We start from the raw sequence: 13,871 nt of genomic DNA, 5'->3' as shown, positions 1-13,871 counted from the left end.
AACTTCTTTTTCTTTTTGCTAAGATGCACCAAACCTCTCTGGCTACTTTCTCTTCAACAGGCCCCAGTAAAGCCAGAAGTGAATTGTATTTTCCTGTAGTCCTTAAAAGCACACTGAAAATATTCCATCAATGACTTAAGTTTGGAACCCCAGGTAAAACTAAAAATTCTGAACCTGAGTCCAAGATGGGGTAACAACAACAATCATGATAGCTAATAGTTATATAATGCTTACTATGTACTAAGCACTGTGTTAAGTGCCTTCTAATTCTTATCTCATTTGCTCCTTGCCACAATCATAAAAAGTAGGTGCTACCTTGATCCCCATTTTACATATAAGTAAACTAAAGCACAGAGGTTGCCCAGAGGCTCAGCCAGGGTCACACAGCTAGCAAACTCCTGAGGCTGGACTTGAACTCAGATCTTCCTAGGTTCAGACCCAATATTTTAACTAACTTCTGTCAATTAGCTGAGACCAGTCAGCTGGTTCAAATACTCTTGGGGAATCCTCTGATCTGAGGGACAGAAAGGCATAACCAGTGGAGTGAAGCTGTCAAGGAATGCTAGTAACAGAAAGGGCTTATTATTACAGAAAGAAAGGGAGAGAACCACTTTTCAGGGTGGTTTTACTGGGTCTATGTCCAAAGAGATCAAAGGAGGGAAAGGGACCCACATGTGCAAAAATATTTGTGACAGCCCTTTTTGTGATGGCAAACAATTAGAAACTGAGTGGATGCCCATCAGCTGGGGAATGACTGAATATGAATGATATTATGAATGTTATATGGTATGTGCCTGTTATGGAATATTATTTTTCTATAAGAAATGATCAGCAGGATGATTTCAGAGAGGCCTGGAGAGACTTATGGGAACTGATGCTGAGTGAAATGAGCAGAACCAGGAGCTCACTGTACATGGCAACAAGAAGATTATGTGATGATCAGCTCTGATGAATTTGGCTCTTTTCAACAATGAGTTGATTTAAGACAATTCCAATAGACTTGTGATAGAGAGAGCCATGTACATCCACAGAGAGGGATATGGAACAGAGTATGGCTCAAAGCACAGTATTTTCACCTTTTTTTGGTGTTTTGTTTACTTATTTTTCCTTCTAATCTGATTTTTCTCATGCAGCATGGCAAATACAGAAATATGTTTAGAAGAATTGCACATGTTTAACCTATATGAGATTGCTTACTGTCCAGGAGAGGGGGTCAGGGAAGGGAGGGAGGAAAATTTGGAACACAAGGCTTTGCAAAGGTGAAAAGGTGAAAACTATCTTTACATGTATTTGGAAAAAAAATACTGTAAAAAAAATCTAAGTTCCTTAGGGGCAGATATTGTTTCCTTTTTCTCTTGGAAGCCCCAGTGCCTAGCACATAGTAAGCATTTTAAAAATACTTTATGCTGGAGGATACACTGAAAGATAGAATGTCAAAGTTGATACAGACCCCAGGTTCTTAAACTGTGGTTCATGACCCCATATAGGGTCTCATAACTGAATATGGGGAGGTTTTATATATCTATATACCCAAGATCACATAAAAACTTCTTAGACAAAAAGGGTCATGAATGAAAAAGTTTAAGAAGCCCTGGGGTAGATAACCTCTACATTCTCCTCCAGCTTAAATTCATGATCCTACACTGAATCATGATGAGAAAACCGATTCAGAGGGACAGTGACCTGTCCACAGTCACCCAACTAAGGGCACAGCCAAATGGGATTCACTTCTCTGATTCCTAGTTCATTATCTCCATTCAGCTAGTAAAGCAGCAAGTAGAACTAAGATTTTGGATCATTTTAACTTGATTTAAGATTGCTCATTTTGAAATAAATCCAAAGCCTTAAATCTAGGGTCAGTTTCTAAAGGATCCAATAGCAGTGAGGGAGAAGAATAAAAAGACTGAATAGATTGCCTGTATTCATTGACAGAGAAACCTCTGCCAATCAGAGGTCCCTTTTGGCCATCAGACCTACCTTTTGGCCGTCTCCACGGACTTCTGCTCAGCCAGCTCCTTCTCCAGCTCTCTCTCTTTGGCTTCCTTCTGCCCAATGGGGCAGTCCTCGGGCACGGTAAACAGTGATAAGGCATCTTTGCTGTCTTCCTCTCGGAGCACCTTGGCAAACACCTTTTCGGCCAGCAATCGGACCTGCTCATCCACCTCCGAAATGTTCAGCTTGGGGAACTGTCGAGGCATCTCGACTAATAAAAAAGAGAACAAGAAATTGGTCTTCATTAAATGAAGGGTGCCACTGGTAATTCGCAAGGAGATCCAAGCAAGCTTTTGACCCTCTCCAATCTTATGTAAGTCCAGCAGGGGGACCTAGGCTGGAAGCTTGCTCCCCCAGAACAACTGGAGCTCTGAAGCCCAGAAATCAATCCTGGGAATAGATTACTATGACACATGTGGCTTGGTTACACTTCTCCCATGGTGATATTTGAACCAAATCCCCTTGCATTTTATCTAATCCTTTATTAGGTGGTCCCAAACAGCAGAAATACAAACTCTGGGAGTAGAAATGGATGGAAGAAAGCCAGAGATATTGTTTGACATTTTTTCCTGCAAAAGGAAAATGGTGGCTCCCTGGAATTGGCTGGCCAACCCCCTTCTCCCTTAAGTTAGGTTATTTCCACATTTTAAATACCTACATGTCTCCCCAATTTATATCTTTAGCCTGGACACCTCTCCATCCACCTGAAGTGTTAGACCAGGGGTGGGGAACCATTTTTCTGCCAAGAGCCATTTGGATGTTCATAACATTTGCAGGCCACACAAGATTATCAACTTATAGAACTCAAGCAGTGGGAGATTGTTGCATCTAGCCCTCAGCTCATCATTGCTTAGCAAATGATCTTGCAGGCTGGACATTCCTCACCTCTGTTTTAGACACACATATTAGGCTGACTACAAGTCATCTCTGCCTGAATTTCTTCATTTTCACATAAGCAAGGGTGCTATGCTACAATAAAAAAGATAAACCCCAAATAGTCTCCACCGTTAATAAGAAGCATACATTTTATTAGGGAGAACAACATCTAAATATACACATAAGAAGTTTATATGTTTATATATTGACTTGGCTAGAAAATGGACTGGGAAACTAAGTGATGCAGTAGAGAGAGTGCCAGATCCAGAGCCAGGAAGCCTCATCCTCCTGAGTTCAAATCTGGCCTCAGACATTTATTAGCAATGTAACCCTACACATGTGCTTTTACTCTGTTTGCCTCATCTATTAAATAATCTGGAGAAAGAATGGCAAACCCCAGTATCTTTGCTAAGAAAACCTCAAAAGGGATCACAAAGAGTCGGACACAACTGAACAGTAACTGGACCTGTGATTTTATTGGCATAGGGAACTCCCAGGTATGAAAACTCCCTGTACTGGTACAGACAGGCATCTTCTCCAGAGTGTATAGTTTTAGTTTCCTCAAGCCTTGTAAGGGTATCTTGCAGAAGTGGGACTTGAACCCAGGCCATCCGGGCTCTGAAGCTAGCTCCATTCACTACACTGAGGTGTCTGTCATCAGTGTGTGTACATATGCATGCACTCAGATGCTAACTTACACAGGTGCCCTTCTAAATGTCAGCTTTTATTATGTGCTTAATCATACTCTAATTTGTGTTCCATTGATCAGCTTATTCCCCCTGTGGTTATTCAAAAAAAAAAACTCTGGGTTTTCTGGCCTTCTCATCATAAGCTGCCTGTTGCCCTATTTGAAAATCTCTCCCTTTCCAGGTAGCAAGGTGATGTCACAAAAACCAGACCAGAGAGGCAGGAAGAACTAAGTTCAAATTCTTGCTAGGACATTTATGATGTGTGTGAATCTGGGTAAAGCATGTAACCTCTCTCAACCTTAGTTTTCCCATTTGTAAAGTAGGGAAAAGAACAGCATCTTCTTGATAGGGTTGTTGAAAGGGTCAAAGGAGATAATATATGTAAAGCACTTTGCAAACCTTAAAATGCATATGAATGCTAGTTAGATGTACTTTTATTGTTTTTTGCTATTCTTATTGTCCTGTCCCTTTTCTAGAACTGCTCCATATCTTCCTAACCTGCCTATGACAGAGAAGCAGAAAACCAATCAGATCCCAGGATCACGGCTCTGGAAGTGGAAGGGAGCCCAAATACTCCAATTCCTTCACTTTAGATGAGGAACTTGAGATCCATAGTGTGAAGTGACATATTCAAGGTCACACAAGTAAATGTCAGAGGGAGGATTTGAATCAAGTCCTCTGAATCCAGAGCCAGGGCTCTTTCCCTTCATACCATACTTCCTCTACGGTTGCCTTGACAATGAAATGAGATGATGATGGGGTGAGTACCAGATGGAGCAGAATAAGACTTTTTTACCCCTGCCTTTTGGTGCTCTGCTTTCTGAGAGAGGGATCCTGTTTCATGGGACTGACCCAGGTGTGCTCACAGCAAACTGACACAAGTTAGACGTCAGATTCAGATGGCACCACTGACTGGATTCCATATTCAGATATAATTTGCATAGACTTTAATATAAGGCTTTTTGCCTCCCTTAATAGTGTGTAAGATCCTTGAGAGCTGCAACTGTTTCATTTTGTCTTTATATATAAAATCTCTACGACTAACCTAGGTCCTGGCATATAACAGGCACTGAATAAGTACTTTGTTAATTGACTGATCCACTCCCTTCCTATCTTCTGCCATGATCTCAAGATCATCTCACCTAAGCCCCAAGTTCCCCTCAAGAAAGAATCCAGCCTTCTAGATATTCAGCAGTGTCCATGTTCCCTCATTCCTGCCCCTCCAACTTTTACCAGTGCCTTAAAGTAAGGCCCTTCCCTTGTGGAAGGTCAAATCACCCATAAGAAACATAGGAAATCTTTTGCTTTTAGCATCACTGGCTGGTTTTGCTTCTTCTGGAAAATCTTCTAAAGCAGCTCCCTGAACTGTGACACTCCTCTTCCTGTGGGGCACAAACTAGACTTATTTAGCTATGTATCCCATCCCCACTCCCTCCCGGCACAAAACATTGTATACAGTAAGTATGCAGTGATAAATATAAATGTTTCTTAAACTGAAAACCCAAAGATGTCATCAATCAAAATTCTAATCTGAAAGAAACCTTAGAGACTGTCTGGTCCAACAGTCCTTGATCTCTTTGGAAGACTGAGGGTCTAAAGGCCCCTTCTCTGAATATGCTGGTTGCTCACATTTATAACTAAAAGAAATACTGGAGAAAACTTTCATGAACAGTCTCTTAGAGATAATGTGATTGTGTTGGAATACTGCTGTGATCTAAGAAATGATGGACTGGTTAATTTAGAAAAAACATGGAAAGACTTGGACTTAGGAAGGAAAATGCTATCCACCTTCAGAGAAAGAGACAAGTGGAAATGTGCACAGTACAGTCTCATTGTGTGTGTGTATATCCACGTGGGTTTATAGATCTCTATGAATATGTGTGTATACAGAGAGATTGACATATATCCATTTACATTTAATTGTAGCCTTGGAGCTGAGGGCTAGATGCAATTGTAGCCAATTGTAGTTGGAGGGGATAAAGTAAAAACTGACAGCAGAGAACAAAGGCTGGGAAGCTTTGAAAATAATATACAGTATTTATTAGACTTTCTTGAAATGGAAATTTATTATTTTATGTTGAATCCTCTCATAATCTGTTGTATACATTAAAATGGTCTTTTTTTTTCTTTTTGCACTTAAGTTTAAAATGAATTTTTAAATGTACCAAAAAGTAAATGCTAAATTTCTAAATAAAAACTAATATATTCCCTACATGAGATCATGAACTCTATCCACATACCCCTCAGGGTTCCCAGAACCCATAGTAAGAGTCTTTAATATAGTCCAACCCTTTCATCTGACCAGTGAGGAAAGAGCAACTGAGAGATGAAATCTCTTGCTAAATGCATTTCGCTTTCCCCAGACACAAAGATCTGAAGATCCTGTGATATTTCCCAGATGCAAAACCTTCCTGATTACTCTAATTCCCCTGTTGCAAATCCAGGTAATTTTCCACTGTCATCACAGCACCACTGCTGAGACAGTGTTAAATTAACAGAATGGGAAGGAAGAGGGGAGATTCAGAACTGAGCTAGTTACTAGGAAACCTGAATTCTAGTTTCAGCACCTTGGCTAACTCGCTGTGTGACCTTCACCGAGTGGCTTTCCTTCCCCGGGCCTCAGTTTCCCACACTGTTAATTTGATTTGAATTAGACAATCTCCCAAGCCCTGACATTCTGATGCCCTAAAAACCCAAATATCAGAAGTTAATGATGCACCATGATCATACCTCAAAATACAAGACCCTAAAAAATGACTCTTGTGATTTCCACAATCATTAGGTTTGACAGAGAACAAATATTTGCCACCTTCTCTTCAGAGAAAGGTATTCCAAAGAGCTTAAATGATTTGCTTCAGATCAAAGGAGAGTTAAAGGACATGCAAACTTGGAATGATTTTTTTTTTTTTTTTGCCCAAGACAGCATGGTCCCCTGAGGACACAGAATCAGAGGAGTACCACCAAGTCCTATAGAGGAAGTGAAGGCAACCTAGGGTAGAAGAAGGGGTCTGGTTCTGCATTTAACTAACTATATAATCTTAAGAAAGTCACTTCCTCTCTTGGGAAAGTTCCTCTTGGGCTTTATTTTTTTAAAACATGTTTTCTTATATGTAAAAAGACAAGGGCTACTACTAGAGGCCAATGATGTTCATTTCATATTGACTTAGAAAACTACAAATTAACATTATCTATGCTATGTTGTATTTTTATTTATTTTTGTTAAACATTTCCCAATAACCTTTTAATCTCCTTTAGGCAACACTCCAGAGGCTGAGTTTGGCACTTCTGGACTAGAAGATCTCAAAGATCCCTTTTCTACTCTAATAAAAACAAGAGGGGGGGGGATAGGGGAGAAGACAGAGGAAAACAGGGCAAGCAAGGGAAAAAATGAAATTAAACTGAATTAATTTTGTCTCTGAATGAACAAAACAGGTTTGATAGATGCTGCTCAGGGAGAATATCTGGGGTTTGCAGATTAGCCAAGTATTTATAGAAGGAGAGAGGAAGGGAGATCAAGTTGAGGGTGGGGTGATACCACATTTTTAGTGAGGAAAGTGGACTTTGACTGGGAAATGACTTATCTGCCTAGAAAGTTAGAAGGCTGCCTGACAATTTCTACTCTGTTGCTGTAGTCAGTACAGAAACAAACAAGAAAAAAAAGCCTAAATTTACATTCTAGATCCCTAGACCTTTCCTTTATATGAAAAACATATCTCAGAGAATGAGGTGCCTCACTCCCTCCTTTCCCAGGTAACACAGGGAATTTGGCTAGCCACAGAAGCAGGAATGGGATGGGAGAATAGAGAGAGAGAAGGAAAGTAAAAAAGGAGAGTTAGTTATTTGTCTTTGCATGTATGAAGGGCATTTGGAAGTTGTGGATTCGATTGGTTCTAAAAAGGAGACAAGAAGCTGGAAATCTAAAAAAGACAAATAGCATCAGAAAGTAGAGACAAAGGCAAAGAGGACAAGTCCAGGGACAGCACAGAACAGAGGAAAAACTCCTGATGTACTACAGTGAAGTGGGTCCAGAGGAAAAGAGCAGGATGCTGAGGATGGAAACTTAAGACACAAAAGGACTGAATGAAAGGATGGGAGAGCTTTAGCCTGAGAATAAAAGAGTTGGTGGAAAAAGAATGAGTTTAAATCCAGTTTTGCTTTTTAGCTTTGTAAACCTGGGCAAGTCCCTTAACCTCTGCCTGTCTCAGTTTTTTCATCTGTAAATTGGGGATAATCAATAGCATTTATATCCAGGATTGTTGTGAAGATCAAATGAAATATCTGTAAGTGCTTAGCACAATGCCTAGTATATAGTAGGTGTTCTATAAATTATTTATTATTATTACTATTATCTGGAGGACTGTCATGTGAATGGGAGATTAAAACTAGTACCAGTACACAGTTATAATTAAGCATATTTCATCTCCATATAAAGAAAGACAACAATTAGAGGGGCTATAAGGGATAAACTATAAGGAACTCCCAGATGAAGAAAGTCCTTCTACCAATGCAACTGGGCACCTTCTCTGAAACTTCTGGTCTTAGAGAGATGTCCAGAGCACTGAATGGTTAAATTTCTTATCCAGGACCACAGAGCACTATGTGGCAGCAGTGGGACTTCATCTAATGTTCCCAATCACTAAATATATTCAAGGGAAGACCAGGTAAGTCTTCCTCGCTCAGTTCAGATAACTTTGGATGAATCCTTCCTATTCTGAGCGGAATCATTCTGGGATGTACTGGGGCCAGCTCGAACCTAGCTCAAATCCAGCTAGCACTGGATTTTTCAAACTTTAAATTTTCAAGGTATTATTTATATCCTGAAATTAGCAAAAGCTAAAAACAAAGGCTTGATTTATTCTTCTGTTGATTGTCTAGACTTAAAAGTGATGGAAGATACGTTAATACCTATTAAGCTTAAAAGTATGTCTTATGTGCATTGTGTTAAACATTTTCCAGCACAGCCCTGCCTGAATGCTAGTTCCAGCTACTAATTCATCACATGGTTTTGCACAAGTGTCTCTCTGGGCCTTCTCCTTCATCTTTAAAATGAAAATAGGCTGAATGATCTCTGAAATCCTTCAAGGGATATGACTCGGATCACTTCCACTTCCAATACTTAGCAAAACACAATAAAGTTGTTTTTTTTTTTTTTTAAAGACAGGTTGATTTTCAGAGAGCTTTTGATTATATATATATATATATATATATATATATATATATATATATATATATATATATGAAAATCTGAATCAAGGATCTCAATTCAGGAGGCCTATGGTAGTCTGGGGATTGAAATAATCAGAGTAATGTCATAGACAAACAAGAGTATTAGAAACACTCACATTGGTTAATCAACAAATCAGCAAGCATTTATGAAGCACCTTCTTTGTACCAAGCAAAATGGTACAAAGTGCTAATAAGAAGCCATTGGCCAATAATATGTTGAATTCGGGAAATATAAAAATGGTAGATACTCACAAAAGTAAAATGAAGGGCAGGAATAGAATTTAGTATGTAAAAAAAAAAAGCAGGAAGAATAATCATGACCTCCAAATCAAAGTTAAAATAGATTTAATCAAAAGTAAAAATAGAGAAAACTACCCTATGTGTCAGCAATATGATTCAATATAATTTTAGATCATTTAAAATACCTAGACAATATAAAATACCTGAGTGTATATCTGCTGAAACAGATACAGGAACTATATGAACATAATCATAAAACACTTTTTATACAAATAAGTTCAGAGCTAAATAACTGAAGTAATATTTATTGTTCATGGACAGGTAAAGTCAATATGATTTTTTTAAATAACAGTCTCACCTAACTAACATATTTATTCACTACCATCTCAAGGCACTAAAAGTTATTTTTACTGAGTTAGAAAAAATAATAACAAAGTTCATTCAGAAAAACAAAGTCAGGAACTTCAAAGAAACCATGGAAAAAAGAAATGGATATAAAGAAGTAGATTCAGCAGTATCAGACCTTAGATTATGTTACAAGAAGAAAACATTGTTGAAGTATAAAAAGGATAATTTATATTATTCTAAATTAAAATGTTTTTATATAAATGAAACCTATCTAGCCAAAATAGAAAAGATACAGAAAATTGGGGGAAAAGTTTTCATACATAATCTCTCAGATAGGATATGCCTGTGTTAGAATATTGCTTTGGTGTCAGAAATGATGAGCTGGTTGATTTAGAAAAACATGGAAAGACTTGAACTTATGAAGGAAGATGCTATCCACTCCAGAAAAACAGATAGGAAGAAATAAGCAAACATATATTTATATGTATGTATAGATGTGTATGTTTATAGATATATATTGTATATACAACATACAATTAAGCATGCGTGTATCTGTGTGTGTGTATATACACACACACATACATGTAGATAAAATTACAGCCAAATAATAGATCTTCTTGAAGTAGAAATTTATTGTATTATAATGAATCTTCTCATGTTCTACCATATACCTGGCAATGTTTTTTTTTTTTCCTCCTCTTTTCATTTTGTATTTAAGTTTAAAATAAAAAAATTTACATGAAACAAAGGAGCCATTCGAATTTACTGAGGAGGAAAGTGACATAGTCAGACTTTCCCTTTAAGAAAATCATTTCAGAAGCTGTGTGGATATTTAGATGGAAAAAAGGAGAGACTTTAAACAAGTAGGAGGCTTTTGCAAAAGTCCAGGCAAGAGGAGATGAAAGTCTGAATTAGGGTGGTAGCTGTTTAAGTGGAGAAAAGAAGACAGATGCATGATATATTGTGGGCATAGAAATGATAAGATTTGGCAATTGAGTGATACATGGTGTAAAGGTCAGTGAGGAGTTTGGGGTAACAACAAAGAGATGGCAGTGCCCATAACAAAATAGGGAAGCTTCTGAAAGGAAAAGGCTTGAGGGAAAAAGATAATGCATTCAATTTTGACATGTTGGATTTGAGACATCTAGAGAACATCCTGTTTGAAATGTCTAGTAACAATTGGTGAAGAAGGACTAGACCACAAGAGAGAAGCTGGGGGCATGAAAGATAGCAGGACTTCTTAAGTTTTTTCTACTCATGACCCCTTTTCATCCAAGAAATGTTTATATGACCTGGGGTATATTGGTATATGAAATAGGCATGAAAACCAAACATTTACTGATAATAAATCATAATTTCCTAATCTTAACATTCAGTTATAAAACCCATTTAGGGGAGCAACCCACAGTTTAAGAAACTGGGAAATATAGTAAATCTGATGAGCTTCCAAAGAAAGAAAAGAGAGCCCTGGAAAAGCCTTGATACATAGTACCATGGTTAGGGGACTTCTTATAGATGATGATGATGAAAGGAGACTTGAAAAGCAGTCAGACAGGGAGAAAGAGAACTGAGGGAGGACAGCACTCAGAAAACCCAAAACCAACCTACAGAGAAGACAGAGCACTCAGGAGGTGATCAAGAATGTCAAGGATCACAGGGAGGTGGACAAAGATTGAGAAAGGGCCATCAGATGTGGCAAAGAGAGAAGTTGGGCAACTGTAGAGAGAGCAGTTTCATCAAAGTGATAGGTTGAAAGTCAGATTGCAAGAGTTGAAAAGTGAGTGAGAAAAGAGGAAGTATAGTCAATTAATGTAGTTTTTCCAAGGAATTTGACTAAAAAAAAAAAAAAGAGAGAGAGAGAGAAAGATCTGGAAAGATAGGTGAGAGGGTAGTAAGACCTAGGGATGGTCTTTAAGAAGGGTGAAAATTAGGTTTGTTTGTAAGCCCTGGAGGATTTAACTGAATTCTGGCGCTGAGTCAACTCCTCCTCCAGGAGAGGGAAGTTGGCCCCCTAGTTAGAATTCTGGAGCCATGAACAAATCAATATTGTCACTGCCACTCTCCTAGGGCTCCATCAACCATTCTTGTAAATTTATAAATCAAAATATCTTTCTCTGATGGAGAAGGAGGTCAGGGCTTGGCATATAGCTTAATATAATTAATATTAATATAACTTAATGCCTTTTCATTCATTCTTTCAGGGAAGATACCAATAATGATTAGGGAGAAAGAATAATTGGGGTGGGGGTGGGGGAACTTCTGGGAAAGACCAGAGTACTTGGGCTCAAAAGGAGAAGTAGAAGGGATGGTCTGGGCAAAGAGAAGGCCATCTCTCTTTGAGAGTGGAAAAAAAAAGGGGGATAATACCAGGGAGAGGAAGTTCATATTGAATAGCCTCTGTTTTCTTAATAAAGAATGAAGCAACATCTTCAACTATGAGTGAGGGGAAAATTGATGTGAGAAGCTTAAGCTGAGTAAGTGTGGAAGAACCATAATAATTCTGCCCGCCTGACAACGTGGAGGATTTGGGGATGAGTAGCTGCCATATTTATAAGAGAAACAGGTAATGTTGAGAGACTCTGGTACATGAAAGGGACTATCGCTAAGCTCCACCTTGAGTGAGAGCTGGCCCTTGTCCTATTCTGCTCATTCACTGACAATCTATTGAATTTTGACATTGTGCCAGTCTCAACATATTTGCTAAGCACCCAGAAGCCAACCCCAAATTTTAGATGCCAGGAAAGAAAATTTCAGCTTTCAAGGAAAGCAAACAAAAAGAAACTGGGTACTAGTAGAGCCTGAGGCAATCAGGTGGAAAATTGATTAGAGCACTGGAATCAGAAGGACTTGAGGACACTTACTATACTGTGTGATCCAGGGCAATACACTTAACTTCAGTCTGCCTCAGTTTCTTCAGTTATAAAGTGAGATGATAATAGCACTCATCTCACAGAGGAGTTGTAAGGAGGATCAAATGAGATAATATTTGTAAAGGGCTTAGCAGCACAGAGTATTTGGCACATAGTGGACATTTATATAAATATTTGTTCCCCTCCCTTTCCCTGAAAGGCAACCGCAAGTCCATGGAGGTCACCCTGGGGTCTCCAAAGATCCTTCTGGAAAGGGGCACATCTGCCCAAGTTATTTCCTGAACCAAATGATGACTGGAAAAAACCCCGTGGTCAGCACCTGGCCTTCCCCCAATCCTCCCTCTCTTCTCCTCCCCTCTGGAACAGAGCCTCAACCTGAACTAAATGAAGAGATGTGATGTCAATGGATCCAAGAGGGAAGTCCCCACTCCAACAGGCGCTGCTGGGGAAAGAGATAGCTTCTATTCAAGTTATAATGAACAAGCCTTTTATTAAATCCTTACTACGTGCTAGGTGCTGCACTCAGTGCGGGAATATGGCATCATAGGTTTAGAGCTAGAAGAAACCCCCAAGGTCCTCTAGTCCTCCTTTATTTTACCAAGGAGGAAACCAAGTCAATTAACGAGAAGTTAATTCTTTCCACAGTACCGTGTCAATTCCCTTCTCCCACCAATAAGCATCAGCAGGAAGAATTAAGGCTGGTAGTCCCTGGTATAATTCACTAAAAATCACAGAAATCACAATAAAAGAGCCAAATACCCTGATGATCCCTCTGGTGCCTTGGATTTATGGAACTCTGCACTGGGCACATCACCAGATGTTCTGGCTATTGCTGTCCACTGCTCATGTATCCCTCTGCATCCCTCCTCACCCAGTCCCCGCAGGCCCATCCTACAGATCCCAGGAATAAGGAACCTATTCCTCCCATTACCATGTGACATTTTTAGTTACATTATGGGTGAGGAGGTGCTGTGCCAAATCAAGATACCATCAGCTAAAAAAAGATCTTTATGTTTTTGTTTCCTCAAGTCAACTACAAAATCCAGAGCATCTTTTTTCCCTAATTTTGTCTGATATGTATATGAGTTCAGGCACATCACTCTGTGCCTCAGTTTCTCCATCTGAAAATGAAGGCACTAAACCAAATATTTCCTGAGCTCCAGATTTCAGCTCTGTGTACTGTTTGGGAACTGTATACAGCACATAAATATATAAAAGCAATGAAGAATTAATTACAGAACTTGAGCATGTGTGGTGACAAGAAACAAAAACAAATATATTGTAGAGTTAGTACATAATTTCTCTGTGAATATTGGGATCAGAGCAATGAATGACCATCTTTCCAGTCTAGGTGAGATAGGAAGACCAAGTACCCAAAAAATTAAGTATTGTAAATTATCTAACACTTTATAAATAAAGTATCTTATTTGATCTTAGAAATCTGGGAAGGACTTTCTAAGCCATCCATCCAATCTCTCATCTTATAGCGGAGACAACTGAAACAGGCACAAAAAGGTTATGTTATTTATGCAGGATAACACAGCTAATAAATATTTGAGGCAGGATCCCCCTTTAGATTGTCCTGACTCCAAAGCCAGCTGCCTTTCAAACTGAGACGTCAAGACCTAAA

At 38.9% G+C, this 13,871-nt stretch overlaps 1 protein-coding gene across 4 annotated transcripts in view; it reads right to left on the bottom strand.

The window, feature by feature from the left end:
* The window catches only part of AMPD3 (adenosine monophosphate deaminase 3), a 76,927-nt gene that overhangs the window by 50,693 nt on the left and 12,363 nt on the right, over positions 1–13,871 (bottom strand). For all 4 annotated transcript variants that reach the window (XM_031942794.1, XM_031942793.1, XM_031942795.1 and 1 more), the window contains exon 2: positions 1,978–2,203. In XM_031942794.1, coding sequence (XP_031798654.1) covers positions 1,978–2,198 — 221 coding nt within the window. In that variant the 5' untranslated portion in view covers positions 2,199–2,203. The remainder of the gene's footprint in view (positions 1–1,977; positions 2,204–13,871) is intronic.

This window comes from Sarcophilus harrisii, chromosome 6 (genome assembly GCF_902635505.1).
Source record: "Sarcophilus harrisii chromosome 6, mSarHar1.11, whole genome shotgun sequence".
Classification (NCBI taxonomy): Eukaryota; Metazoa; Chordata; class Mammalia; order Dasyuromorphia; family Dasyuridae; genus Sarcophilus; species Sarcophilus harrisii.
This window is presented reverse-complemented; position numbering and strand designations above follow the sequence as displayed.